Source organism: Colletotrichum abscissum (assembly GCF_030869225.1).
Source record: "Colletotrichum abscissum strain IMI 504890 chromosome Unknown Scaffold_22.1, whole genome shotgun sequence".
NCBI classification, from domain to species: Eukaryota; Fungi; Ascomycota; class Sordariomycetes; order Glomerellales; family Glomerellaceae; genus Colletotrichum; species Colletotrichum abscissum.
In genome coordinates this window covers 226010-252506 of record NW_026850121.1, presented here as the reverse complement: position 1 = coordinate 252506, position 26497 = coordinate 226010, and the positions used below count along the sequence as shown (strand labels likewise).

Here is a 26497-nt window from a genome sequence, read left to right as displayed (position 1 = left end):
CTCTCTCTCTCTCTTTCCCCCCCAAATCCGGGGACTACCATCCAACCGCCGTCGGTCATGATTCGACATGTTAGTCGCTCATCTCATCATCAGCATCAAACTGTTCATCCATCTCAGCCTCGTCATCCGTAAAGTCGAACGAGCCGCACTTCATCCAGCGGGCCGCCACGGGGTCGGTTGTGAGCCCTTCGCAGCCTTCATAGGGCGTCCAGACGAAGGTGTCTTTGATCTCGATGAGGACGTGCGAATAGGGGATGTGGCCGGCATCCAGGACTGGTTTGCAGTAGGTGAGGGAGACTGCTTTGGGGCGGTCGCATAGGTTGCAGATGAATTGTTGGATGTTGCACATTGTTGCTGGTCGTGGGTTGGGAGAAGTTGTAAATGGGGTTTCTGCTTGATCTTTGAGTTCTGGTTGGTGAGCTCCTCGTTGGATATCGGAATGGTTTCTGGAGCGGGTGTTGGGTACCAGCTTCGCAACTGTAGTGGTCATGCTCATGAAGAGCCTGGACCATATCTGACAACTGTAGAGGTTTCTAGTCGCCTGTCGCTGTCGATGATAGATTGTATTAGATGACAAAGCGACGTTTTAACAGCGTTGTTCATTGTTTCGACTTGGCCTGTCTCTGGCGAGAAGAAGAAGGAGAAGAATGAGGTATGGAATAGGAGACATAACACGTATCATGGCTATCTTCAAGGTACTTGATCATGCCAAGCACAAGACCGGTCAACTTTATCGCTTCTACAGGTTCCCTTGAACTTCTAGTTTGCGCATGAAAGGCTGAAGACCATCATTCGTGCTTTGTTTAGAACGGTGTGGCTGGTAAGAATTTGACAGGATTCGTAAATGGTTATGGGGCAGAGGGCCTCGGCTATGATACGAGAGATGATCGCGATGGCCGCGACGACGACAATGGCGAGAAATCGATCACACTCGCCCTACTTTCCACCATCTACTGAGGGATCGAAATCTTTAAGCAGTAATACGGCGCTAATTTTGTGCAAGTTCAGTAAAGGGAGAAAAGAATGTGTATTTTTTGCCCAACGCCATACAATATCAACTCTACATTTGTCCTCTCGCATTCGAGCAAGCAGTGATGTTCTCACTTACTTATCAGGTCGAGGATCGCGACGGTGACGAATGACGAGGCTCTTTAGCCACTACTGGAAGGAAGTCCGACCAACAATTGCCCGTTGGAGATATGCTCCTCGTCCAACGTACCTCGGGACACATTGGTAGTTTCCTAATGCGCTCGCGGACCCATGTTGTTGGAACTCGGAAGGCACATATTGTCTCCACCAACGAATCGCCTTTGCCACCAACGTGCATGATGCGGTTTCCAACCAAGAAAGAGGGGTTATGCAAACAGAACATGGTCGTTCCACATGAGAGATGATAAAAACAACTGGGGGGCTTTCTAGATGTTCTTCATGTCGCATTCCCCTCTCTTGTCTTTTTGTTGTCCCTCTGTCCTTTGTTGTCTCATTGCAAGAAACATAGCATAAAACACGGCGACCATGTGCAACGACCAGCAGGAACCCGCAGACGATGGCCCAGTCATTGTGGCCGATGAAGACTTTGTGAGTACTTTTTCTTAGCCAGGACCTGTTTGATCATTTCATTTTCTCCAGACTTGCTGACGACCTATTTCAGAGTGCCGATGACAGCTCGTCGGATCGGGCAACTGTAAGGAGACCAAGCCCTCTCCTTGAAGATGCAAGAAAAACCACGAAATGTCTTCTTTGCTGATCCCCATTTCTGTTCCCCTTCGTAGAGCATCGCGTCTTCCAGCACAAGCTTGGCAAGCTCAATCCTGAACCACCGCCTCGAGAACGGCAGAACATACCACCGCTACAAAGATGGCCGTAAGACGTTCCCTCTTCATGGTCCCATCCAACCTTTTTTCTGGTACTGACAAAGATTTCTGAAGAATACGTCTATCCTAACGATGAAAAGGAACATGACCGGCTAGGCAAGAGCTCCTTCCTTTGCAGAGCATATTTTAGTGTGTTCTTGTTCCTGGGTCCCAAAGGGCTAATGGTACTTTCTCTTCTCAGACCTTCAGCACAACATCTTCCTCCTCACGCTGGACTACAAGCTCGGTCTCGCGCCGCCGGCCCAGCTCGAGTCCAAGGTCAAGCGTGTTCTGGACGTTGGTACCGGTACCGGGCTTTGGTGCATTGAATTTGGTGATGAGCATCCCGATGCCGAGGTACGTAGAATGAAACTGGCCTGGCCTTGCATCTGCTTTGGATCTTCTTCTTCCCCCGATGAGTCGGGTTTGGGTGCTAAATCTTTTCGTGCTTTTAGGTTCTTGGTATCGATCTGTCACCGGCTCCGACAGCATTGTACGGTTTCCTCCTACTACCTTGAATGGGCACTCGTACTAATAATCCTTCAACCTCAGTGTTCCGCCAAACGTAAAGTTCGAGGTCGATGATGTCGAGGAACCGTGGACGTACAGCAGAAAGTTTGACTATATCCACACACGCATCATGACCTCAAGCATCTCCGACTGGAAGAAGTTCTTCCAACAATCATACGAGTAAGCGAATCAAATTCTGCGACCAAGACCGCTCTCATACTGGTCGATAGAGTTGCTGCTGTTTCCAAACAAAGAACTTGGAAAGGTAACTGACCACACTCTACAATCCCAACAGTAACCTCGAGCCAGGCGGCTACCTAGAGCTCCAAGAAGGCCATATGCGCCCCGAATGCGACGACGGCACCCTCAAGCCCGACAGCCCCCTACTAGAATGGGTAGACAAGCTCGAGGAGGCCTGCAACATCTTCGGCCGCCCTTACATCGACTGCCCGGGCCTCAAGCCCCTCCTCGAGGAGGTCGGCTTCGAGGACGTCACAATCACCAAATTCAAGTGGCCCATCAACTCGTGGCCAAAGGACCCGCACTACCGCGAGCTGGGTATCTGGTGCCTAGAGAACTGGATGGAAGGGCTCGAAGGGTTCAGCATGGCGCCCTTTACGAGGGCGCTTGAGTGGACTAAAGAGGAGGTCAATGTGTTTTTGATTAGTGTGAGGAAGGAGTTGAAGGATAGGGGTATACATGCGTATATCCCTGTGTAAGTGTTTCCCCCTGCTCCCTCAGTCTTTTGACGGTGCTGATGAATGTATAGCTATGTCATCCATGCGAGAAAGCCCCTCAAGGATAAGGAGGAGACCGAAGAAACGTCTTGAGAGAAGGAGTTAAGATAGATCGGACGAGCCTGTAACGAGTGGTTGTGTATGTAGCCAGCTGGGTGCGGGCCATATCAAGGTAGATAGCGGTGATGAGGCTGGTGAAAAACAAATTAGTCCAAGTGCAGATTCCTTGTTTGCCGTTGTCATCGTCCGGTGAGCAAGAGATGCCCCGTCGCGATTCTGACATGTGTGGAGTAAAAAGCCGCGAAAATCCAGAGGCAACGTTGAACTGCAGAGGGCGAAGGGGTGGTGTACAATTATCGTCTGTCTCGAATAAATTACCCTATCTCTCCATTGGTCGTGCTTTTTGATAGCTACTAGCTTCGACCTCTAGGACGACATGCAAGGGCATCACAAACATCACATGGAGAAGAGACGATCAAGTGAACAGAGAGTTTGGAGTTCCATTGAATCCAAGAGACTACAACATGTATCTATGAATACATTCCCGAGATGTGAGAAAAATGCCCAAATTCAAAAAAGCGCGCCAATGCGCACCCGTTACTCCGGTTATCACTGTTTTACCCAAAGCCAAGATTCCGTCGTGCGCTCGTCGTAGATGATCGTCTCAAAATTTACAGCTCCAAACTCGGCGTCTGGCCCTTGACGCGGCCAATCACCTGCTGTGGTGCGTACTTGGGGATAACCTCGTCGTCGTGCAGCATCTCAAACTCCTCGGTGGCGTCGCGGCCCATGAAGTTCATGATGGCCTGGGGTCCACCGGGGTGCTCCTCGAGCCAGTTTGAGAGATCCATCACAACACCCTTGACGACGACCCACAGGTCCTCCTTGGTGTTGTGCTTGGCAACCTCCTCCATAGAGAACTCCTTCTCGGGAACGGAAAACTCCTTGGGGTTGTTGGGCTTGGAAGCCTTCTGGCCGTCCGCCTTCTCGGGCGTGGGGCCGGCGGCCGATGTGGTCTGCTGGGCAGGGATACCCTGGCCACCGGAGCCACCACCGTTGTTCCAGTCGATCGTGACGCGACCAGGCTGGGCGGGGTCCAGGTGCAGTGAGATCTGGCCGAGACGGGAGGTGGCACCTCCTACGCCGTTAAGAGCCTGCTGGAAGAGGTAGTTGCTAGCGGTGTCACCGGCAACACGGCCGTAAACGACACAGCCAAGTAGGGAAGAACCACCGAGACGGTTGGCACCGTGAACGCCACCAGCAAGCTCACCGCAGGCGAACAGACCGTCAAAGGGCTTCTGCTCGCTGTTCAAGACCTGGGCCTTGTCGTTGATCTCGATACCACCCATGGTGAAGTGGAGAACAGGCTCCATCAGCGCGACGTGGAAGTCATCGTTGATGTCGACGGGCAGGTTGTGGAAGAACTTCTTGCCCCAAGGGTCCTTCTGCTTGCCATCGGCAATGGCGTTGTAGGTGGTGAAGGTCTTCTGGAGGTGGTCGGGGGAGCAGCCAATTTCCTTGGCCAGCTCGGCACCGGTCATCTTCTTCATCAGACCACGACCAGAGTAGTGGCGAGTGTGGAAGTCAAGGACCTTAGAGGCCTTGGAGTTGAGGATGAGTCTGATAGGGAACTTGTTCTTGTCCTTCTCCTTCCACATCATGCCGGAGACGTAGTCACGGTGGCCAAGCTCATCGCAGAAACGGTCACCGTCGGCGTTGAGAAGGAGACCGCCCTCACCACGAAGGGCCTCAGCAGCCAAGAACTTCCACTTGGAGCCGGGGTCCTTAGGGTCAACCAGACCGGTAGGATGGACCTGGACCTTGTCCATGTCAATACCGTTACCGCCGATGGCCATGACCATCTTCTGACCGTCACCAGTGGCGTGGGTGCCGTTGGTGGTGGCGAGGCCGAAGGTATCGGGACGGTGCTTCTTGAGTAGGGAGGTCTCGCCAAAGTCGGCAGCGTAACCACCGGTGGCAAGAATGACGGGTCCGTCAACCTTTTGCTCCTCGCCGTTGAACTCGTATGAAACACCAGTGATGGTGTTGCCGTCCTTGTTCAGGCCGGTAACGCGGGCCTTCTTGATGATCTCGACACGCTCGGGCTCGGTCTCGGCGAGCTCCTCGAGTCTCTGCATGAGCGCATATGTGATGGCCATACCAGGGAACTTGGCATCGTGACCACGGTGGGTACGGGGCTGGGAGTGACCTCTGTAGGATAGGTTAGAACCGGAGGAACCTTGTACATTGGGCTTCTGCGATCGACTTACCCTAACCGCGAAACGAGAGTAAGGTCCAGGTTGAAGACATCCTGAAGCCACTCGACGGCGGCAGCGGACTTGTAGGTAAGGACCTTGATGAGGTCGGGGCGGGCCTTGTCACGAGCAGACTTGAGGGTATCATCATAGAATTGCTTGACGCTGTCGGCAATTCCGGTGTCGACCTGTGTCCGCGTCAAGGCACCGTTGATGCCAGAAGTGGCCTTTGTGGAGTTGCCTCCGAAGAAGCCTATAGAGTAGGAGCGTGAGCTTTGCGACAATCACAAGCAGCATGGCAGTCATAGGTTTATTAGACTTACCCTGCTTGTCGAGAACGACAACGTTGCCTCCTGCGAGGTAGATGGTATGCGCGGCACTCAAGCCGGACACTGGCAGTACGGATTAGCATGTGAGCGGGTAAGACGAGGCCGAGATTGGCCGCGGCAGAGAGAGTGGTAAGACTGAGAGGCGGAGGTGGGAGCAGGAAGGGGTTGAGGTAACTTACGACCACCGCCAACGACGATAACTCTGGGTGCCATTTTGATTGATGTGATGGTATTGATGCGCTCCAGAGGACAGGATGGAGAACAAACAAAGAAGATGGGGAAGAGGAAAGTTGGTGGGGGAGGAAGAGAGTTTGGATGGAGAGGTTTAAGAAGAAAACGAGAAGAGGAGCGGTGCCTTTCGTCTTGTTGCTACGCCGAGGGAAGATGGGGACAAAGGCACAAGGACGACGCGGGTCTGGGGCCGAAGGCAGGTGCAGGTGGTAGTGGTATCCGCTCCGCAAGGGACCTGGGGGGGTATACTTCGTACCGTATGGTACGGTGCAGTGGGACAGTGGTACATACCTTACGGAGACGACTCGTTCTGGTTGCGTGAGGTGGTGCGCGCAGATGGGAGGGATTGGCAGAAAGGTCGCTGACACGGCGATTCGTGAGCCGAGGTCGAAGCGCCGGTGGGAAAAGCAGAAACCAGGGGGGGGCAACTTCGCACTGGGGACTTCCATGGCACACGAGTCCACGACTGGGCTTGCCCGCGGTGCTAGTGAGTTTTGGGCCGAGTTTGGGTCAGAGACTCAGAGTTGGGGGTCGGGGAAAGGGACGGTCTGGGGCCCTGGGGGAGGAGAATTGGCGTCACTAAACGGGGGGAGGCAGATGAACGTACCAGTAAGAATGAGCCTTTTGGTCAAGCGGTGGCAGTGGTCCGAGGAACAATGGGACACCTTTTTTTTCTTAGGTACAGGTGTGGGGAAGCCGAGAGCGACGAGAGAGATGGAATCTCAATTGAGTCTTGTCTTCCATGTGCAGTTTATTTCCCCAACTGCGCATCGTGAGAAAAGTTTCCTCCATGTTGTGTCTGTCAACTACGAACAGGCAATTGCGTCCGGTCTGCGGAGGGCATTGCAACTGAACTGCTCCTCTAGCATGAAGAGACCCCAGACAGTCGTTGGCTTCTCGCAGTAATTCTGGCCGAGACTGGGCCCGCGTTCGCTTTCCTCGGTGGTGGACCGCGACCTGCAAAACTGGGGGAAACTGTGGGGGATGTTCTAAAAGTCTCGAATTCCCCGTCTGGCTACTAAAGGTTCCCCGTCTATTACTGAGGTACCTCTGCGCTCCGTTTACCGAACTGACCAACGGAAGAGAGGGCATTACACAGTACCTAGACATGTTGAAGACGTTTGACCCAAAAACCTCAAAAGATGCAATTGAGGCTCTCTCGAGAAGGGATGACAGACCGGTTCACCTGCCACGCCTGCGCCAGCCTTAGCTCCAACTGTGTAGGTAAGTACACTTTCACGAGTCAAATTGTTGGAGTAAGCTGCCGCAGAAAAGGCCACGAAGAATTTTGTGACAGTTTCAGGACTTTTCGAGCCGTCCATCGTTTGCCTCTGACATGTGAAGGCCACTACTTTACCATTTCCACCCAAGGTGCATCCAAGGTCACGGGCTTACCCTCGTGCTCGAGCTCATGCAGCTGACTGAACCTCGAACCGCCTGTCTTCCCGTCTGAGAGGCTGCCAAAACTAAACGTCTGCCGTCGAATCTCTAACCAGCAATTGGCGTCCCGTCGCCTTCCCACTCTCCCCACAACCTTGGGTGCGTACCACATGCCTCGTGTCAACAAGGTGAACGGGTAATCGACATCTTTCACGGGCATAAACCCGCCGCCTGCGATGCCCATGCCATGGGACACGTTCCAAAACCCTTCTCCAGCCCCTTCTGCCCCTCAAGACTGTGCGGCTGCATTGAGGCTGCGGCTGGCCGAGCGCAATTCTCAAGACGCCGTCGAATCTTCACGAGTGTAGCTACGTGCGAGAGAGGCATAGCCACCACGTACTGTGTAGGACTGTAGATACCGTAGTCTCACTAGGCCCCCTCCCACCTAATCCCCCACACAAGAGGTGCAGGTCAGATGATTGACCGGTCCGGAACTTTTAGCACCTGACCGAGGATCTACTCGCATTGCCGTCCCCTCTTTTCCCTTGCCGCTGCTGGGCGACCACTTTCGGCCTGCATTCCAGTCCAGCTTGTTCCTCCGCACTCGTACGAATATAGTCGAATACACAGTAGTACAGTAGAAATCCCCTTCCTCTCACGGGCCATTTCCGGCTCCAAGGACTTCTTTTTTGGAGTCGTGCTTGGGGGCTGGTACTGGGCTGACTGGGCTGGTCTGGGGAACCCAGGCCGTACATCTTTTTTTTCGCATGTGAAAGGGGGCATTCTTGGGGGAAAGCGTCAGGACGGAGCAAAAGCCTAGATGTGTCAGGTGCTCAAGCTTCTTTGACCGTAAACCCCCCCCCCCCCCCCCCATACAGAAACTTGCCACCTATCCCATCGACTTGGTTTCCAATTCAGCCTCTCATGATTCATGAGAGGCTTTATTGAATCCTGAGGATAATAAAAACTAAACTATTGGTACAATTGCTAGTGGTGGCCTTGCATCGTTTTTTGGTCGCTGATTGCTGAGGCATAGGGCTCTCCCAGCCAGTCTTTCTCGTTCAAATGCAGCAATAATTCCCGACTGCCCGACTGCCGTTTCGCGCATCCTCACCTCAACTCACCTGTGCCATAAGGAAACCCGCGGATTGAGAAAAGTGTGGGGAACGGCTGCCCGTCTCCGCAATCGCTCCCTTCTGTGAGACAAAATAGTAGAGAATACCTGGGGTTATTGGGCTGCCGTCTTCGGTGCATCTCGGCGAGTGCGCTCATCCGTCGGCAACGCAGGAATGAAAGATAGAACTCGCTTCCGCATCGTAAAGGCATCTTCGGAAAGTAAGCGTTTTGCGACTTGCCTCGTTGATCGAGCATCACGTGGTGTGAGGCGGTTGCGCTTTTGCTGCTGGTTTGGTGTGCCTTACAGCGAGCAAGGCACCTTACCACAAACGAGTCGCAGGTGTTCCTGCTGGCGGAGAGCACCGCCCTGCGCAGCATCGGAGCATGGGTGATGTCATCCTATCATGCAGCCAATCGTCGCCCTTAGATTTCCAAAAATCTGGTCCCGTGGGGAAAATCCAAGGCCGCGAAGCCGCATCCAACGTGAAAGTGACGCGCGCCATCAGTGTAGTAGTTTCCAAGGCAAGTGCGACTGCATTGCTGCATTCCTGAACTGCGACGACGGGAATCTTAATTCGATACACAAATTCCCCATTCCCAAAGAACAAGAAGCATAATGAGACGGCCCACTGCCATAATACTTCTCTTGACCTGCACCGTAGTGACGGCCCAGCTCAGATCCCTCCCCGTCGAACGCTCCGGCCTCAACGGATACGCACCCCGCTTCTTCCGCCAGAAACCCATCGTAGAATCCGTAGACCCCGCCCCCGGTCCAGCCATGCCACCACCGCCGCCCTCAGACACCCCCTCCTCTTCCGGCCCGGGCCAAGACGGAGGAGGAGGAGGAGGCGTGAGGCTCTCCGACGTAATGGGCCGTGACCGGAGCATCAACGTCTTCGCCGGCTTCACGCGCGACATCGAATCCGCCTCGCGCCGCCTCGACGACCAAGGGCGCAACACCACCGTGCTGGCGCCCCTCAACTCGGCCGTCGAGAAGCTGCCGCGGAAACCGTGGGAGGATCCCCGCGACTACCAGCAGCTCGGCGCCGACGCCTACGAGGGCGACGACGGCAGGGATAAGGCGCAGAGGAACATTCAGCGGTTTGTTGAGGCGCACATGGTTGGCGTGAGCCCGTGGCCCGAGAATACAAAGGCCAAGACGATTGGTGATGATAGGGATGTGTGGTGGGAGACCAAGGACGGTGTTAAGTTCGTAAGTCGATACCATGCTGTCCCTTTCTTTCCTTTTCTGTTTTGTTATCAATCATGTCGATATTGGGAAACTGACGAATAGTTTAGATCCAGCCTGGTAATATTGAGGTAGTAAGTGTAGCGAGTACTGTTGCCAATGGCGAAGTGGTATGTGATCCCAATGCTTTCTTTAACATCCCGTACGGTTTACCTTGTCGGGCTGTGAGTAACCATCGCACACAGTGGATTATCAAGGCGGTACGGAACTATGCCTAAGGTACCGTAGTCAGACTTCCCTATGAGCTATGAGCCATGAGCGAGAGTCCGCTGGAACGGCCACCCCAATACCCTCTATAGGATACAAATCTGTTTATTATCGTCACCAAGGCCCGTGGTGTGGCGGGGAATGTTAGCTCGTTCTGAATTGCCTCGCTCCTATGGGTCGCGGGTTCGAGTCCCGTTTTCTACTTGTAAAAATCCTTGCATCGTTACACTTGAGGCTGGTAAGAGTCTCCTCGGATCTTTCGTAAGCTCCCTACAGGGGGCTGAGCTTTTGCTGAGTTATTAGCTTTTGCTTTTGTTTGATGAATCGGCAATCAAAGCGTGGATGAATAGGTAGATGAATGATCAGCGAAGAATAGTAAACGAATATCCAAACGACGCGGTAGAATACAAGACATACAATAATGTTTATCACTTCTTCAAGGCACCCACCTACACAGTTCAGGCAAACAATCGGAATCGATCGGAAGTCATGCTACGCAGAAGAGAAAGTTCAAGATTAAAATACATCAAGAATTCACAAGGGAGCTATTTTGAAAGACCAGTCATTGTGCGAACCAAACTCAACACCCTTCTGCCTGTCCACACAGTGACCCGAAATCGTAAAGCTCGAGGTTTTAGTTAATCCATCCAGGTGAAAGCATCGTTTCATCTTATTCAAAGAAAATAAAACAATAACGTTGCCAAGAAGACATTCAACCTTGCGAAACAGAAACGGCCAAATCGGACTGTAAGTGACTGCAGAGGCGCGAGGAAACTCCACATATTGTCAAGTTTGCAGCATTAATACTAAGCTGTCGGCGCAATTTGAGAGGAAGAAAGACTGCTTTTGCCATTCGGACATAAAGGTGGACCGAGCATGATAAGATCGTTATCTGCACGTGATGTGCGGAAGAAGCCGCACCTGGGGGCTTCATTCCAATCAGCCGCGAAGGGGTTTGAGCAGCAGCTTCCAAGCTTGGAGACCACTACGAATTTTCCCTACCTACGTGACGTCCTCGTAGATTTACGATACTGTAATCTGAGATAAGACGTTGGATCCCCATGTAGACATTATACCATTGGTAGCATCAGTCTGTAAGTGTCTTCAGTCTCGACACGATCCTCGGTCGCAGAGGACTGGCGGGCGAAGCAAAGCTTGCGCGGTTGCAGAGTCCAGCCACCCCCCTCAGACTCTTCGGGCGCAACTGAGGACAACCCCTCTCTACCCTACCTTCTCTCTACTCTATATGCCAACGCGTCGCTAACGTCCGGAGTGGAATAGGACGATCGATCTCAGGATGATGAGCGGGAAATCCGCTGACGAGGTGGACGCCTACGAGCGCGAGGCCGAAAATCGTCGCCGCCTCCAAGAAGCCGAAGAAATGGAACGACGCGAACAAGAACAAGCCGAGAGACGCCGCCGAGACGGCTACCCCCCCGGCCCACCCCATCACAGCAATGCTGGCTCTATCCCCATACACCAGCCCGTCGCATCTCGCGCGATGGGCGCAATCCACAGCCCCGGCGGCCTGCTCGCAAACCACGGCTCAGGCTCGTCCGGACCGCCCATGCCTCTCGGCGCCCCCTCGGGGCCTGGCGCAAACTTCGGCGGTCCCCTTCAACCCGATAACAGTAGACCTCCGCCGCACGGGGGTCCGAACAACCCCAATACCCAGCACCAGATGTTCGCGCCGATCCCGCACACGACCGTCCCCCCCAGTAACTCCCTAGGCGCTGCCAGCGGTGGTCCACCTGTTTTTGGAGGGCCGCTACAGCAGCGCGAGGGCCAACCTCCGATGCAACAAGGACCTCCTTTCGGTGGCAGTGGTGGAAATACTGGAGGCGCTGCCCCCGGTGCTGCTGGCGGTCAAAGTCAAGGGCCGCCAGGTCAGCAAGGCCAAGGCGGCATTGCCCAAGGCCAACAACCCATCTTGAATGTAAGTTGAAATAAGTCATTTGTAAACTTGCCAGATGAAGAAGGAGGCAGCCGCGAACCCTTTGCCGATGCTCTTACCTGTGGCTGGACGCATCCAAAGTGGAAACCGATGTGGGCTGGTGCGCCGATACGGCGCATGTTGCCCAGGCAGGATGCAGTGCCGCCCCGCGTGCATATTCCGTCCTTCCATCTCGCTACGTCCATTTGCGCATCGTCTTGTCTTCGTCATCTTCCCATCTACCCAGTTCCCCCCCAGAACCATGCGCATGAAATTCTCCTCTCTGTAGCCTGCAAACCCAATGCAACCGCGGTCATGGATACGCCCATCATGGTCAAAGTAAAGCTTGGTTTCGGGTTAAATGTTTTGTTTGTCATCGGTCAGAGCTAACTATGAATGGCAGGATGCCTTGACGTATCTTGACCAGGTCAAGGTACAGTTCCACGACCAGCCAGACGTGTACAATCGGTTCCTCGACATTATGAAAGACTTCAAAAGCCAGGCGTATGTGATTAATCCGTTGTTCAGGTGACACAACTGACCAAAGCAGCATTGACACTCCTGGGGTCATCAATCGCGTCTCGGAGCTATTCGCTGGTCATCCGAACCTAATCCAGGGCTTCAATACCTTCCTGCCACCAGGATACCGGATTGAATGCGGCGCTGGCAACGACCCTAACACCATCAGGGTCACCACCCCTATGGGCACAACTGTTCAGTCCATTGCTGGCCGAGGAACGCAGGTTGAAGGTCATCCACACCCTAACGGTGCTTCTCAGCCGCTCTTTCCTCAGCGTGGAAACAATTGGCAACAGCAGCAGCAACAGCCTCAGCAGCAGCAACAGCAACAACAACCGCCGCCCCAGCAGCCGCAACACAGCATCGAGAGCCCTGAAGCGAACTTTAGTACGCCTGCGTTTATGAACCAGGGTCACGTCGCGCCTTTCGAGGGTCCTGGTGGAAGTCAGCAGCGTGGTCCTCCGGCGCAAGGCGCTGCCCACGCGAACAACGCGCAGCAGCCTCCTCGCAATGCGCAGACCCCTACTCCGGTAACGGGACCCGCAAATCTGAACGGCGCGACCAACCAGCAACAACAACAGGCAAACCTGGAGCGCCGTGGGCCGGTAGAGTTCAACCATGCCATCAGCTACGTGAACAAAATCAAGGTCAGTCTAACTGGACTTTTTTCTTGCTATCAATATCCCGCTTCAGTCTGAGGCCTCGCGCACTAACCACGCCGCAGAACCGCTTTCAGGATAAGCCTGAGATTTACAAACAATTCCTTGAAATTCTCCAGACTTATCAGCGCGAACAAAAGCCGATCCAGGACGTGTACGCCCAAGTCACGACTTTGTTCCACACTGCACCTGACCTACTCGAAGATTTCAAGCAGTTCTTGCCCGAATCTGCTGGACAAGGAGGAAAGGGAACACCCGGACGGCCTGGCGATGAGCTTCCGCCTGGCCCTGGCCCTAACCAAACACCTCAGCCGACTATGAGCGGCCAGAAGATGCCTCCCTTGGGAAGCTTTGCTCCCCCAAGTGCCTCCAAGGAGAACAACAAGAAGCGACCTAGAACTGACAAGCAGACGCCCGTTCCTGCGCCGCCCATCGTGGAGGCTGCTGTCTCAGCCAACCGAGCTGTTACTGGCGCTCCTCCCCCTGCGGCCGTCAACAACAAGCGAACCAAGATGTCTCACAACAAGGCGCTGGCTTCCGATGCCCCCGCGGTTGAGCCGACACTGACGCCGATATTGCCAGAGCCTTTGGGACCTCCCGCGTCGACCACCTCGAACTCTGATGAGATCGCCTTCTTCGAAAAGGTTAAGAAGTACCTCAGCAACAAGACGTCTTTCAACGAGTTTCTCAAAGTCTGCAACTTGTTCAGTCAATCCATCATCGACCGCAACACAGTGTTTCACAAGGGCAGCGTCTTCTTTGCCGCAAATCCCGAGCTGTTAGGTTTCTGGAAGGCGTTCCTCAAGTACGAGCCGCATGACGAAATCGTCGATAACAGACCCGCGCCTCCGAGCGGCAAAGTGTCATTGAGCAACTGCCGAGGCTATGGGCCTAGTTATCGTCTTCTTCCCAAAAGGGTATGTCAGCCAGACTCGTTGTCTTATTTGCACTCGCTAACCATTAATCAGGAGCGTCTCAAGCCTTGCAGCGGCCGCGATGAACTCTGCAATTCCGTGTTGAACGACGACTGGGCGTCGCACCCAACCTGGGCCTCCGAAGATTCCGGATTCGTCGCGCATCGTAAGAACGGTTTCGAAGAGGGTTTGCATCGCATCGAGGAAGAACGCCACGACTACGACTTCAATATCGAGGCAAACCTCAAGTGCATCCAACTCTTGGAGCCTGTCGCCCAGCAAATCAGCGTCATGTCGCCTGCGGAGAGAGAGCACTTCCAGATGCCGCAGGCCTTGGCTGGACACAGTACCTCGGTCTTCAAGCGTGTCTGCAAGAAGATTTATGGTGAAAAGGGTCCCGAAGTCGTCAACGACTTGTTCAGCAACCCGCTGAATGTAGTCCCGATTGTGTTGACCAGAATGAAGCAAAAGGATGAGGAATGGCGCTTCTCACAGCGTGAATGGGAGAAGGTGTGGCATGCTCAAGTTGAGCACATGCACCTCAAGAGTCTCGACCATATGGGCATCCTCGTCAAGCAGACCGACAAGAGGAACCTCTCAGCTAAACACCTTGTCGACGTCATCAAGACGAAGGCCGAGGAGCAGAGGCGCCAGCGCAGCTTGAAGGGCAAAGCCCCGCGTCATCAGTTGGTTTGGGACTTCAACGACAAGAAGGTTGTCGTTGAGCTGCTTCGTTTGATGATGCTCTACACTATCAGCAGTGGTCAGCATAGCGTGCCAGAGAAGGAGCGCATTGCCGACTTCTTCGAGACATTCATCCCTGCATTCTTCGATATTCCCGAGGAAGAATTGGAAGGTCGTCTACCGAGGCTGCAAGATGTATCGGAAGAGGATGAGACTGAAGAGGCCGTCCCTACCGAACTGACTAACGGCCGCAGCCGCCGTGCCGGTAGAAGGGGTGATTTACTCCGTGGCGTGCTCGATCCTGGCCGCAACGGCTCTAAGCCGCGTGCGCAAAAGGAGGGAAGCGCGGCGTCTGGCAGCAAAGAGACGACACCCGAAGTTGGGTCAGCGAACGAGGAAGAAATGCCCGATGCTCCCGAGGATGGTACTGGCCCCGACGTGTCTAACGATCGCTGGATGCCGATTGTCCCGCAGCCTATAGTCACGACTGGGGACGATGCTCTCCTCACCGCTGATGGTGAACTGAAGGCTGATGGCTTCTTCTCGCGGCCTTGGCACAACTTCTTCTGCAACCAAACCATATTCGTCTTCTTCAACGTGTTCCAGACGATTTATACCCGTCTCAGAGATGTTAAGGAGAGCAAGGAGAGCGTCGTCGAAGAGGTTAACCGCGTCAACCGACCTCGTCCCGCCAAGGATATTGGCTTGGCCGACAACACCCTCAACTACTTCGGCCCTCATGACGACCCTGAGAGCTTCTGGCCGAAGACCCTTGAGCTTGTTGAGGAATACATCACCGGCGATATCGACGAGGTCCGTTACCAGGATGTTTTACGCCACTACTACCTTAAGAGCGGTTGGAAGCTGTACACCATTCAGGACCTCCTCAAGACTCTGTGCCGTCTCGCTCTCACCTGCAGCAGCACTGATGCGAAGGAGAAGACTCCGGACCTCATTCAGCAGTACCTCCACAGCCGAGAGAAGGAGGAGACAAACTACCAGTCAGAGATCGCTGCCCGCAAGTACGCAGAGAAGTGCGTCAAGGACGGCGAGATGTTTGTCATCTGTTGGGTAAGTCCACTTGAACACCACTTTCTCTCTCTATCTTGTTTCTAACACATTTCACAGTTCCCGCTCAAATCGGAAGCCTCTGTCCGTTGGCTGCAGCGTGAAGACACCACCTTCTACATGGATGAGATGAAGGCCAAGGATCGCTGGCAATACTACATCTCGTCCTTCATCCAAGTCGAGCCGACAGAAGGTGTGCCACGGCACAAGCTCCAAAAGACAGTGTTGGCCCGCAATCTTCCTTCTAGCGACGAGAAGTTTGAGGACAGCCACATTCCCAAGCCCATCTCGTTCGATGAAGACCTTTCCATCAGTATCTGTCTGAACTCGAGCAAGATGGTGTGGAAGGCTGGTACATCTGAGTACTTTGTCTACGACAACGTTCCCAAGGACAAGGAGGGCCAGGAGCGACACCTCGAGAGGCTCAAGAATGCGAGTAACAAGCGCGACACGAAGCTTCGCGAGAAGTTTGTCTTCAACAGCCCCTGGATGAAGGGCATGAGCCAGTCCGACGTACAAAAGTCCAACGAGGGATGGTCAAAGTGGCTCAAGGATGGCATCGCACCCGCCTCGGACGCAGGGGACGCAATGGACACCGCAGAGTAGTGAAGTGGTGATCCAGCGGAACCGGCGTTTATAGGTGGCGCGGGCAAAGAAGTTGGCAACATGTGTGAGATCGGAGACAAGATGGGCGAAGGCTGAAAGTTCACAATTACGAAGATACCAGGCGGCATAGCGGTGCAGAGCGGCATGGCTGCCATGTTACCCCAACTTTACATGGATTTGGTCTTCTCTTGATGCCCTGACCACGATCGTTGAATCCGTGGAACGGGTTGGCATGGGAACGGCGTGGGAAAGGTTCGGCGTTACATGACTCCTTTTTTTCCTAATTTTTCGACCTGATTGCAGAAAGAAGAGTAGAGTGGGGAGGCTTTGGCAGACGATTCTCTCTTTTTTCACGGACATTCATCATGAGAGAGAGCGAGTTGCGCCTCCTTTTGCGACTCATTCCTTTTCAGTCTTCTCTTTCCTGCAAATGTACAATAATTGTAGTTGCGCAAAATAAAAAAGGTCTTGCAAGCATAAAATCTCGATTCAAACTTTGTACCTGTTTGTCACTTCAAAAGTCCCAGGTACCTTACATGGCATCGGGTAGCGAAGTAAGTCCCACACCTTCGGGGCCGATGTCGCGGCGTCGACGCTTCGGCCACCGCGTTAATTATGCACGAAGCCGCAAAAGTCTCTTCTTCACAACGCAATAAGTAGGTAGTGCAGGAAATGGGGAATTGACACAGCCACAGTTCCATTTGTCTACTTGTAAATTCTTCTTTAGGAGGGGCCGAAGATGTAACACGGGTGGATCTTATCAGATCATCTAATCAGTCAAATCTCCCAGGATCTATCCGAGAACGGTGCATGAGGAAGCGCAGAAAAACGCAAGAAAAAGACGCAAATCACGGCAGCCAAGTGGGCACTTGTGGTCTTAGTCTCTAGGTAAGGTGTGGTAAGGAAGAAGTTTTTGCGGTCGTCGGATTCGTGATATTAGGTAAAAAGATCTGCAATGGCCGCCCATTGCGCTATATCTAAAACTTGGTATACTTTTGTCTTTTTTGTCCTTTTGAGGTTTTTAAATTTTCCTTCAGTAGTCTTGGAGCCCGCCCATCGGCTCAGGTACCATGACGCGAGACCAAAAAACAAAAAGTGGTGTGCGTCAAGTCTTCTGCAGTCTGCACAACCACCAGCGTCACATGCGGCAAAGCCGCTGACTCTGCGCGTGTGTACGTGGGTGCTCGACGGGGTCACGGCCCCACGTTCCTGCCAATTACTTGATTTGGACCGTACGAACTCGGAGCTCCGAGACTTCTACTTTTGGGAGAGGGGGAATCTTGAAATTCTGCTGCAATTGAGTGTCCGTCTATTGTAGGCTCTCAATGACAATGGCGGAGGCACCACCGCCACCGTTGCAGATACCGGCAACACCAATCTTGGCCTTCTTCTCGCGAAGGACGGTCGAAAGGGTGGTGACGATGCGAGCGCCGGAGCAGCCGAGGGGGTGTCCGATGGCGACGGAGCCACCAAAGACGTTGACGGTCTCGGGGTCGAGGTTCAGGAGCTTAATGTTGGCGAGGGCAACGACGGAGAACGCCTCGTTGATCTCGTAGAAGTCGACGTCCTTCTCAGTAAGGCCGGCGTGCTTGATGGCCTTGGGGATGGCCAGCGCGGGGGCAATGGTGAAGCGCTCGGGCTCGCGGGCGGCATCGGCCCAGCCGCGGATCTTTGCGATAGGGGTGACGCCGAGCTCCTTCACCTTGGCCTCGGACATGAGGACAACAGCGGCAGCGCCGTCGTTGAGGGGAGCGGCATTAGGGGCGGTGACTGTGCCGCCGTTGGGAATGAAAGCCGGGCGCATGGCCTTGAGCTTGTCAATGTTGAGGTTCTTGACCTCGTCGTCGCGGTCAACCTTGATAGCGGGCTTGCCACGGCCGCCGGAGACCTCGACAGGGGCAATCTCCTTGGAGAAGACACCGGCCTCGGTGGCAGCCTGAGCCTTCTGGTAGGTCTTGATGGCGTACTCGTCTTGCTGCTCACGGGTGAACTCGTGCTCCTTGGCGCAGAGCTCGGCGGACATGCCCATGTGCTCCTTCTTGCCGTAGGCGTCGGTAAGACCGTCTTTGAGGACACCGTCAACGAGGGTCTGGTCGCCATACTTGGCGCCGTTGCGGAGGACGGGGAGGTAGTGAGGAGTGTTGGACATGGACTCGGTGCCACCGGCGACAACGATGTCGGCGCTGCCAGTGAGGATAGTCTGGGCACCGAGGATGATGGCCTTCATTCCCGAGGCGCACACCTTGTTGACGGTCGTGGCGGCGACGCCCTGCGAGAGGCCAGCTCCGAGAGCGCATTGGCGGGCGGGGGCCTGGCCGAGGCTGGTTTTCGGTCAGAATACGTAAACATTGTATGGGTAATTATAACCCTTCATATGTGCGTGAGACGTACTTGGCGGACAGGACGTTGCCGTAGTAGACTTCCTCGACATCCTCGGGCTTGATCTGGGGGACTCGCTCGACAGCAGCTGTGGAGGGGTAAATGTTAGCTTGCCCCGCGTCTCGGACCGTTGATAAGACATTTACATACCCTTAATGGCGTGAGCACCCAGCTGCGTGGCGCTCAGGCTAGACAAAGAACTGAGAGAAGATAGTACGTTAGCTTCTCGGTCAAGCGGTCAAGATAATATTGTCGAGTGAGCTTATTCGTACCCCAAGAAAGAACCAACGGGGGTTCTGGCAGCAGAGACGATGTAGACGGGGGGAAGGTTGGCCATTTTGAAGGTGGATATGTTGGATGTTTGGGTTTGGATGAAAGAAGGAGAGTTTCTTCAAGGATGAGCCGGGAACCGTTCCTACTTAACTGTGAAGAGAGAAGGAAGTAAACAGTTTTTTGTTGGGCAAGTGTCACTAATCAGAAAGAGCTGCTTCCAATCACCCCTCGCCGCCTTTTTGGATGTTTGGTGGGGTTGCTCCGACCCTGCACCGCTCCGGTGGCTTTGTCCACAGCTGGGACCTTGTGGCGCAGTAGGTAAGGTAGCTCTCTGTCGGAGGTCCCCTGTCCCAAGCTCCACTGTACCTGCTTGACTAGCGTTGGCCGTGCGACCAATTGACTTAGCTTCAGCCACTCAGCCTTGCAGCCACACTTCTGATTTAGCCACAATGTAGCCTTGCCAGAAACTTTGCGCCGCCGTCATGCTGGGAACGCGACTGCGCGTGGACTAGAATTTCAGCAGGCTTCTAGCAACCCACGACAAAAAGTTCATCTCCTGCACCCCTAGACGCCAAGATGGATGATTTATACGACGAGTAAGTAAACATATCATTATGTTGGCCGAGAATATAGTTCGACTGACAATTGTTATCATAGGTTCGGTAACTTCATCGGCGAGGATGTCGGCTCTGAAGAGGCGTCTGAACGAGGGGCGGAGGGCGATTACGTCTACGGCGATGATGCTAGCGAGGCGCCCGCACCCACTGGTCAAGAATTGATGGAAATTGACGGCATGTATATCTTGCTTTTGCGCCGATGGAAGTTAACTAACCTGGGGGAACAGATGATGGCCCATCAAATGCGATCATTCTGCACGAGGACAAACAATACTACCCGACGGCACAGCAAGTATACGGAGATGAAGTCGAAGTCCTTGTACGAGAGGAAGATGAGCAGTTGCTCTCGCAGCCGATCATAGCGCCCGTCGAGCAGAAGAAGTTCAACATCGAAGAGGTCGACCTACCACCCGTATTCTTTGAGCGCAGCTTCATGACAGACCTCATGAACTTCCCCGATCAAATACGGAATGTTGCGTTGGCAGGACACCTCCATCACGGAAAGACGGCATTTATGGATATGCTGGTGTTGGAAACCCATGATATCACAGACAGGCTCGAGCGCCGGGTCGGCAAGAAGAGAGACGAGCAGCTGAGATATACCGACGTCCACGTTGTGGAACGGGAAAGAGGCGTATCGATCAAGGCTTCGCCCATGAGCTTGGTTCTTCCGAGTTCCAAAGGAAAATCCCATCTGATTAACATTCTGGATACCCCCGGCCACGTCAACTTTGTTGATGAGGTCGCAGCCAGTCTGAGATTAGCCGACGGAGTCTGTCTGGTTGTCGACGTTGTGGAGGGCGTTCAGGTCAACACGGAGCAAATCATCAAGCATGCTGTTCTGGAGGATATCCCGCTGACGCTCATTGTCAACAAGATGGACCGCCTCATCTTGGAGCTGAAGCTGCCGCCCAAGGATGCCTACTTCAAGCTTAAGCACGTCATCGAGGAGGTCAACACGGTAATCGAAAACACTATCCCGGGCAAGGGCGAGGAAAGACGGATAAGCCCCGAGAAGGGCAATGTTCTTTTTGCTTGCACGGACATGGGGTGGTGCTTCACCCTGCAGTCATTCGCGAAGATGTACGCAGACACGTACGGCGGCATCAACACCGAGGATTTCGCGAAGAGGTTATGGGGCGATATTTACTTCAACCCCGAGAAACGAAACTTCACCCGCAAGCCGCTAGAGCCACGATCGAGCCGATCCTTTGTCAACTTCGTTCTGGAGCCTATTTACAAGATCTTTACGCACACAATCAGCGACAGCCCAGAGGAATTGAAGATTGTCTTGGGCAGCCTCGGCATCACCTTGAAGCCTTCTCAGTACAAGGCTGACGCTAAGGTGCTGTTAAAACTGGTCTGCGAGCAGTTCTTCGGTCCCTCAACAGGATTCGTCGACATGATCGTAGGCCACATCCCTTCACCTGACCAGTCTGCGGAGAAGTACTTGGAAAAGTACTACACTGGCCCTCTGGATACGAAGTTGGCTCAGTCCATGAAGGCTTGCAACCAAGACGGTCCGCTGGTAATTCACGTAACAAAACTTTTCAGCACCGCAGACGCCAAGAGCTTTTATTCGTTTGGTCGCGTGCTAAGTGGCACAGCTCATCCTGGCTCGCAAGTCCGAGTTCTTGGAGAGGGGTACTCGATAGATGACGACGAAGACATGGCTATGGCAACGATTTCTGACGTCTTCATCGCAGAGTCGAGGTATAACATTCCGACGGACGGCGTGCCGGCGGGCAATTTCGTACTGCTCGGTGGAGTCGACAACTCCATCGTCAAAACGGCAACACTCATCCCGCCGAAGCTTGAAGATGATGAGGATCCTTACATCTTTAAGCCTGTCACACATTTCACCGAGTCTGTACTCAAGGTAGCCGTCGAGCCCATCAACCCGTCAGAATTACCCAAGATGCTTGACGGTCTGCGGAAAATCCAAAAGAGCTATCCGCTCATTACTACGAAGGTTGAGGAATCGGGAGAACACATCGTCTTGGGCACTGGCGAATTGTACATGGACTGTGTTCTCCATGACCTTAGACGCCTCTACGCCGATATGGAGATTAAGATTTCGGATCCAGTAACTCGCTTCTGCGAGACAGTCGTTGAGCAGTCAGCGACCAAATGCTACGCCATCACGCCGAACAAGAAGAACAAGATTACGATGGTTGCCGAGCAGCTAGATAAGGGCATCTCGGAAGACATTGAGTCAGGCAAGGTCAAGATCAAGGACCCTATTCGCAAGACAGCCAAATACTTCGAAGACACCTATGGTTGGGACAAGCTGGCAGCGAGAAGCATCTGGGCATTTGGTCCCGATGAGATGGGCCCTAACATTCTGCAGGACGACACGTTGCCCTCAGAGGTAATGTCTCCTCCCTCCACTTTCAGACAAATAGGCAATGGGCTAACAAAACTCCAGGTCGACAAGAAGCTCTTGACGACGGTCAAGGAAACCATTCGCCAAGGCTTCAGCTGGGCAACTAGAGAAGGGCCCCTGTGCGAAGAACGTGAGTCCTTATTTCCCTTACCCCTTGTTAGCATCCGCCTCCTGTCTATTGTCTTGTCCTTGGAACCTTCCTGGTATCCTGCCATTGGTCCCCAAGCAGGCGGGACTAGCTCCCGGGAGGGTCCTACACACATGGGACCGGGGTTGGGGTTGGGTTTTTGGGCATGGCTTGCATTCGCAGCGAGACTATGGTCCCCTCATCTTACCCCGACCTGTCAAAACAAAAACCTGCTTCTGCGCACGAGACCTCATTCAACAACCATGCCTTTTAGGAGGGGGCTGTGGTTGACCGGGGATGGGGGCACGGCCCTTAGCAGATATCTAGTCCCCACATCAGGCCATTCCCCAACCTTTACTCTCTCACCGGTAACCAACCGCTAACGATACCTGCTCGCTACAGCCATTCGAAATACAAAGTTCAGGATCACGGATGTGTCGTTGGCGTCGGAAGCTATCTTCCGGGGAGGCGGTCAGATCATCCCCACTTCCAGGCGGGCCTGCTACTCTTCGTTCCTGATGGCCTCCCCTCGACTGATGGAGCCTCTGTACTCTGTCTCTGTGACTGGCCCTGAGGACTCCGCAACAGAGGTCTATACAACGTTGGCTAGACGTCGTGGTCACGTCCTTCAGGATGGACCTGTGGCCGGCACGCCTCTCTATCGCGTCAACGGTCTGATTCCTGTCATCGACTCCTTTGGCTTCGAAACGGACCTGCGCATCAAGACCAAGGGCATGGCCATGGTCAGCTTGACGTTTGACAGTTGGAGCATTGTGCCAGGTGATCCTCTCGACAAGGAGGTTATTCTGCGGCCGCTGCAGCCGGCAAGTGCACAAGCCACGGCCAGAGACTTTGTGCTGAAGACGAGAAGGAGAAAGGGTCTCAGCGAGGACGTGAGCGTGGCAACATTCCTGGAGCCTGAGTTCTACCAAAGCCTCATGGAGAGTGGCGCTCTTGGCGACTAAAGGGTTATTCAGTAGCGTGTGGTGGGAGAGCAGCAGTATGCAGGAATGTAGCAAGGTCAGCGGTTCTAACGATGCGGCTGTTGAGACAATACGGTCAGGCGCTTGCTTGTGGGCCAGTAGCCATGCAAGTCGCCAAACAAGGGCTCAAGAGAATGGAGAGCGAATGGGCTCACATGTGATGAGGCAGCGAGGTTTGTGGGCATCTGCGAATAGATGAGCCAGCCATGAGACAACTCGGGCCGTTGTGTATATCAAAAACTGCTGAGAAAAAACAGGGGAACGAGCGTCTTTCACCTTTCTAACTTAAGAAAAGATGGTGTCTGGTTTCGTAGACTTACTATTCCCCGCTCCAGTGCCCATGCTTGAAGACGCGGGTCTAGACCAGCCAGGCGAATGAGGGCGTAATGGTGTGTGCAAAGGGGGGCGTGTTTCAATTCCCCCAATCTATGTACTCTGTATCCCTCCTTCGAGAGAGAAGGGGGTAAAGAGGGGGGGGGGGGGTTGGCGGGATCGTGTCTCGAGTTCTTCCTCATGCCATCCTGGAAGGTGGTCTGCCTTCGGGGACCTTGCGGGCACCGGTGGCCGAAGACGAGGGGGCTCGGATCGGCGTCCGGCGCCGGACGAGCCCGCATTAGAAGAATACGTGTGCGGCTTTGCCGTGTCCATCTACTTGCTGTGTGTCTCGTCGAAGCACTCGCTCATGCCCGGGTGCTCAGAATAGCTTCCCCCCACACTAGGTTGAATTATTACATGTAAATCATAGACTTTCCGAGAAAGGTTTTTTATGTTCAGCGGGCTTGCATGCGGTCAGTCAGTCGCTTCTACCTTAGCCATCATGCATGCATGTTCTCCAAAGTTCGTTCTGTCGAGTGAGTTTCCCAACCCCACACGTTTGAGCAAGACAGCATAGCCATCGACTCCGGATGATCCAAAGAGAGAAAAAGTTACGGTGATGATTCTCTTTACTTGCAGAAACAAATTTTCCAAAATAACAAAAGCGAAATTGCCCAGAGGCGGATTCGAACCGCCGTCAACACGGATCGCTGTATAGAAGAACCACAACGTATCATCCTAACCAACTAGACGATCTGGGCCAATTTTCGGGACACGGAGAAACCGGATCCTTGCTGGCGTTTCTCGGGCCGGAAGGGACCCATCTAGCGAGCTCGCAGAGCCGGAAAGTTCTCGCGTTGGATTCTGTATCAAAATCGAAAGGAATCTAAGAGAGCAAATTGCAGATGCAGAGGTCTTACTTTTCCAGTGGATTATTGGTGACGTGAGTAGTGAGAGGTTAGGTTCTAGAAACGGTGAGGCATTTTTGCGTAGGCAACTTCACATCGAATTTACATCGATTTTGCTCTCGTCAATTTTCATTCACCTGATTCAACGTAGATGACGGGATAGACCTACGGATTAGTCAAGCAGAAATCCATCGTCTAGTGCAAATGAGGACTCTGCCTCTCCATCCCGACAGTATCAACCTAGGATGTGCCCTCATGATGTCCTTGCTGCCTGGCGAATGACAAGTTTCCGATGGCCCTACCTTGAGGTTTGTCTTGCATCGACTTGGTATGAGAAACAAGGCAATGAATGGTACAATGTTTGGTTTCCAGACTCTCGGCGTCTTGAATCTACACCGAGAAGCTTTCTTGGCAAAGAATCGAGACCATGAAGCTTGCAGATATTGCAAAGCCACGGCGACCATACGTCCACGTTACACTCGTAACTACGAGGCCGTGTATAGCCTGCCCGCTTTAGATTTGTCTCCGGTCGAGACAGGTCCAAGAACGCGAGATGCAGAATCATTTTGCTCATGACGATCGTTCGACATCGGCTCTTGGATGTGGGAAATTCCCATGGGCGGCTTGGCTCCGAGCTGACTGCAATGATAGACTTGTGAATCAGCGCGGTGAGCCCTTTTACCCTGATTGATAGTTTTGGCCTGTGATGCCATTAGTGACTGAGAACATTGATGGCCAGCACCTTAGACAAACCCTCAAGGTATCGTCCTCCGCTCCAGCGTGTTCTGAGGTATGATATTTTCCTGTTCATTCTGAGTACCGTCTTAGACGTGTCATTGACTTGGCATGAGATATGATTACCTCACGAAGAGGCATATGTAAACGTGGGAACTCCGCAATAATCCTGCGCCTTCAGCCACATGACCGTCCTTCAGATACTCCAGTTGAACCGTTCCTTAACATGGTCCATACTCCATAGACATGAGATGACAAGAGTTGACAGCACGGAGATGTTCACATCCGTAACATATCTCGAGAGCGGGGGTGAATATGCCCTTGGCAGATCCAACTGTCGTGAAACAAGCTCCATACCAACACTGCAGAACCAAACAACACCCCCCCGACAAGAACCCCATAAATAAAGCGAAACCTATGTGACAATCCCAGAGTCACCCCCTCCAATCGTTCTGATACTTTGGATCAGCGGTATCCCGCAACTTTTTTGCCCAGTTTACTAGGTCTCCCCTCTAAAAAAGGGCCGATGGCATTTCTTCGATTTCGATATGGGAAAGTATCGGCGCGGGCTAGACCTTTTCAAACGGAGTCCAGGGAAAGACAGCATCTACTCTGTCATGGTAGTCAAACTACAGATGCAAGGAAGACAGCACTGCCCCAATGTCGTTGAACCAAATGTCCAAGTTACATTGAGAATACAAGTTTCGAGCGGGAGAAGATCTCACGCCTCGGATACGTGCCACATTACAACGTCCAATAGAAATATACAACGGAAAACCATCCGTGACACTGAAGAACAAAAGCCGTAAAACCTGGGATCCCCGATCCGACTTCCCCGACAAGCGAGTCCTCAAATCCCGCGTCTCCCCCAAATCCCAATCGTCATGGCCGGCCATACGGAACGCCGATCGAACCGGGGGTCGTCGAACGGCGGTGCAGTTGGAAAGAAAATCCCTCCACTGAAAAGCTTACTGCGAACCAACCCGGAACCCGGAAGGGGGAGGGAGGAGCTTCGAACTCCTTGAGAGCTACCTCGCCATCCCTCGGCCGGCCCATCGCAGCCAGCCTCCCCGCCGTTGCATTCCAAGTGCCTATCTGTAGTACCTACAACGGATACCACAGTAACTAAGTTGAGTGCGGAGTTTCCTTCTTCCCCCTCTTGCCATACCTAGAGTATCATTGTATTCGTACATCGCCCCATCTTGCCCACCGTCTCATCCCTCTCTCTTCACGTCTCCCGGTCCTTCAGGTTGTATCTGTATCCATAGTAGCTCATTCTTGCAAGCTTCCCAGCCATCTCACCTTGGAGTGGATCAGACCCCGGCACCAACAAGCAGCAGCACACACCGACCATATTCCGGACTTTCAGAAAATACACCGAGGCTTCTCTGGAGAGGGGGGCAGACACACATACAGCACCACCTGCATACTTAGGCCCGGATGCGGGCCTGTCGTTGATGACCCCTTGAACGGGACAAAGATTGACACAGATTGGCATCTCAATGATCAACATGTCAACAACCG

The 26497-nt window shown here is 53.4% G+C and overlaps 7 protein-coding genes across 7 annotated transcripts; 4 read left to right on the top strand and 3 right to left on the bottom strand.

Moving 5' to 3' along the window:
* Positions 1 to 70: 70 nt before the first annotated feature.
* Positions 71 to 349, bottom strand: CABS01_09277 (uncharacterized protein; the record flags this gene model as incomplete). Its single annotated transcript, XM_060542634.1, has 1 exon — positions 71 to 349. One exon carries the CDS (start codon positions 347 to 349, stop codon positions 71 to 73), a length of 279 nt encoding a protein of 92 aa, XP_060400361.1.
* A 1166-nt stretch (positions 350 to 1515) lies between these two features.
* CABS01_09276 (uncharacterized protein) lies at positions 1516 to 3193 on the top strand (the record flags this gene model as incomplete). Its single annotated transcript, XM_060542633.1, has 8 exons — positions 1516 to 1578; positions 1652 to 1684; positions 1773 to 1863; positions 2056 to 2210; positions 2309 to 2346; positions 2406 to 2543; positions 2659 to 3078; positions 3133 to 3193. The coding sequence occupies 8 exons, from the start codon at positions 1516 to 1518 to the stop codon at positions 3191 to 3193; spliced, it is 999 nt and encodes a 332-aa protein (XP_060400360.1).
* A 578-nt stretch (positions 3194 to 3771) lies between these two features.
* Positions 3772 to 5897, bottom strand: CABS01_09275 (flavocytochrome c; the record flags this gene model as incomplete). Its single annotated transcript, XM_060542632.1, has 4 exons — positions 3772 to 5311; positions 5371 to 5608; positions 5679 to 5747; positions 5864 to 5897. 4 exons carry the CDS (start codon positions 5895 to 5897, stop codon positions 3772 to 3774), a joined length of 1881 nt encoding a protein of 626 aa, XP_060400359.1.
* Positions 5898 to 9027: 3130 nt separating this feature from the next.
* On the top strand, positions 9028 to 9878 carry CABS01_09274 (uncharacterized protein; the record flags this gene model as incomplete). Its single annotated transcript, XM_060542631.1, has 2 exons — positions 9028 to 9624; positions 9711 to 9878. 2 exons carry the CDS (start codon positions 9028 to 9030, stop codon positions 9876 to 9878), a joined length of 765 nt encoding a protein of 254 aa, XP_060400358.1.
* Positions 9879 to 11164: 1286 nt separating this feature from the next.
* On the top strand, positions 11165 to 16250 carry CABS01_09273 (histone deacetylase interacting; the record flags this gene model as incomplete). Its single annotated transcript, XM_060542630.1, has 6 exons — positions 11165 to 11803; positions 12204 to 12304; positions 12351 to 12966; positions 13044 to 13895; positions 13947 to 15647; positions 15705 to 16250. 6 exons carry the CDS (start codon positions 11165 to 11167, stop codon positions 16248 to 16250), a joined length of 4455 nt encoding a protein of 1484 aa, XP_060400357.1.
* A 1309-nt stretch (positions 16251 to 17559) lies between these two features.
* Positions 17560 to 18966, bottom strand: CABS01_09272 (acetyl-CoA acetyltransferase; the record flags this gene model as incomplete). The annotated part of the gene is made up of 4 exons (XM_060542629.1): positions 17560 to 18571; positions 18642 to 18717; positions 18780 to 18829; positions 18902 to 18966. The coding sequence occupies 4 exons, from the start codon at positions 18964 to 18966 to the stop codon at positions 17560 to 17562; spliced, it is 1203 nt and encodes a 400-aa protein (XP_060400356.1).
* A 512-nt stretch (positions 18967 to 19478) lies between these two features.
* On the top strand, positions 19479 to 22997 carry CABS01_09271 (elongation factor Tu GTP binding domain-containing protein; the record flags this gene model as incomplete). Its single annotated transcript, XM_060542628.1, has 5 exons — positions 19479 to 19498; positions 19560 to 19669; positions 19747 to 21890; positions 21948 to 22035; positions 22435 to 22997. 5 exons carry the CDS (start codon positions 19479 to 19481, stop codon positions 22995 to 22997), a joined length of 2925 nt encoding a protein of 974 aa, XP_060400355.1.
* Positions 22998 to 26497: the final 3500 nt, after the last annotated feature.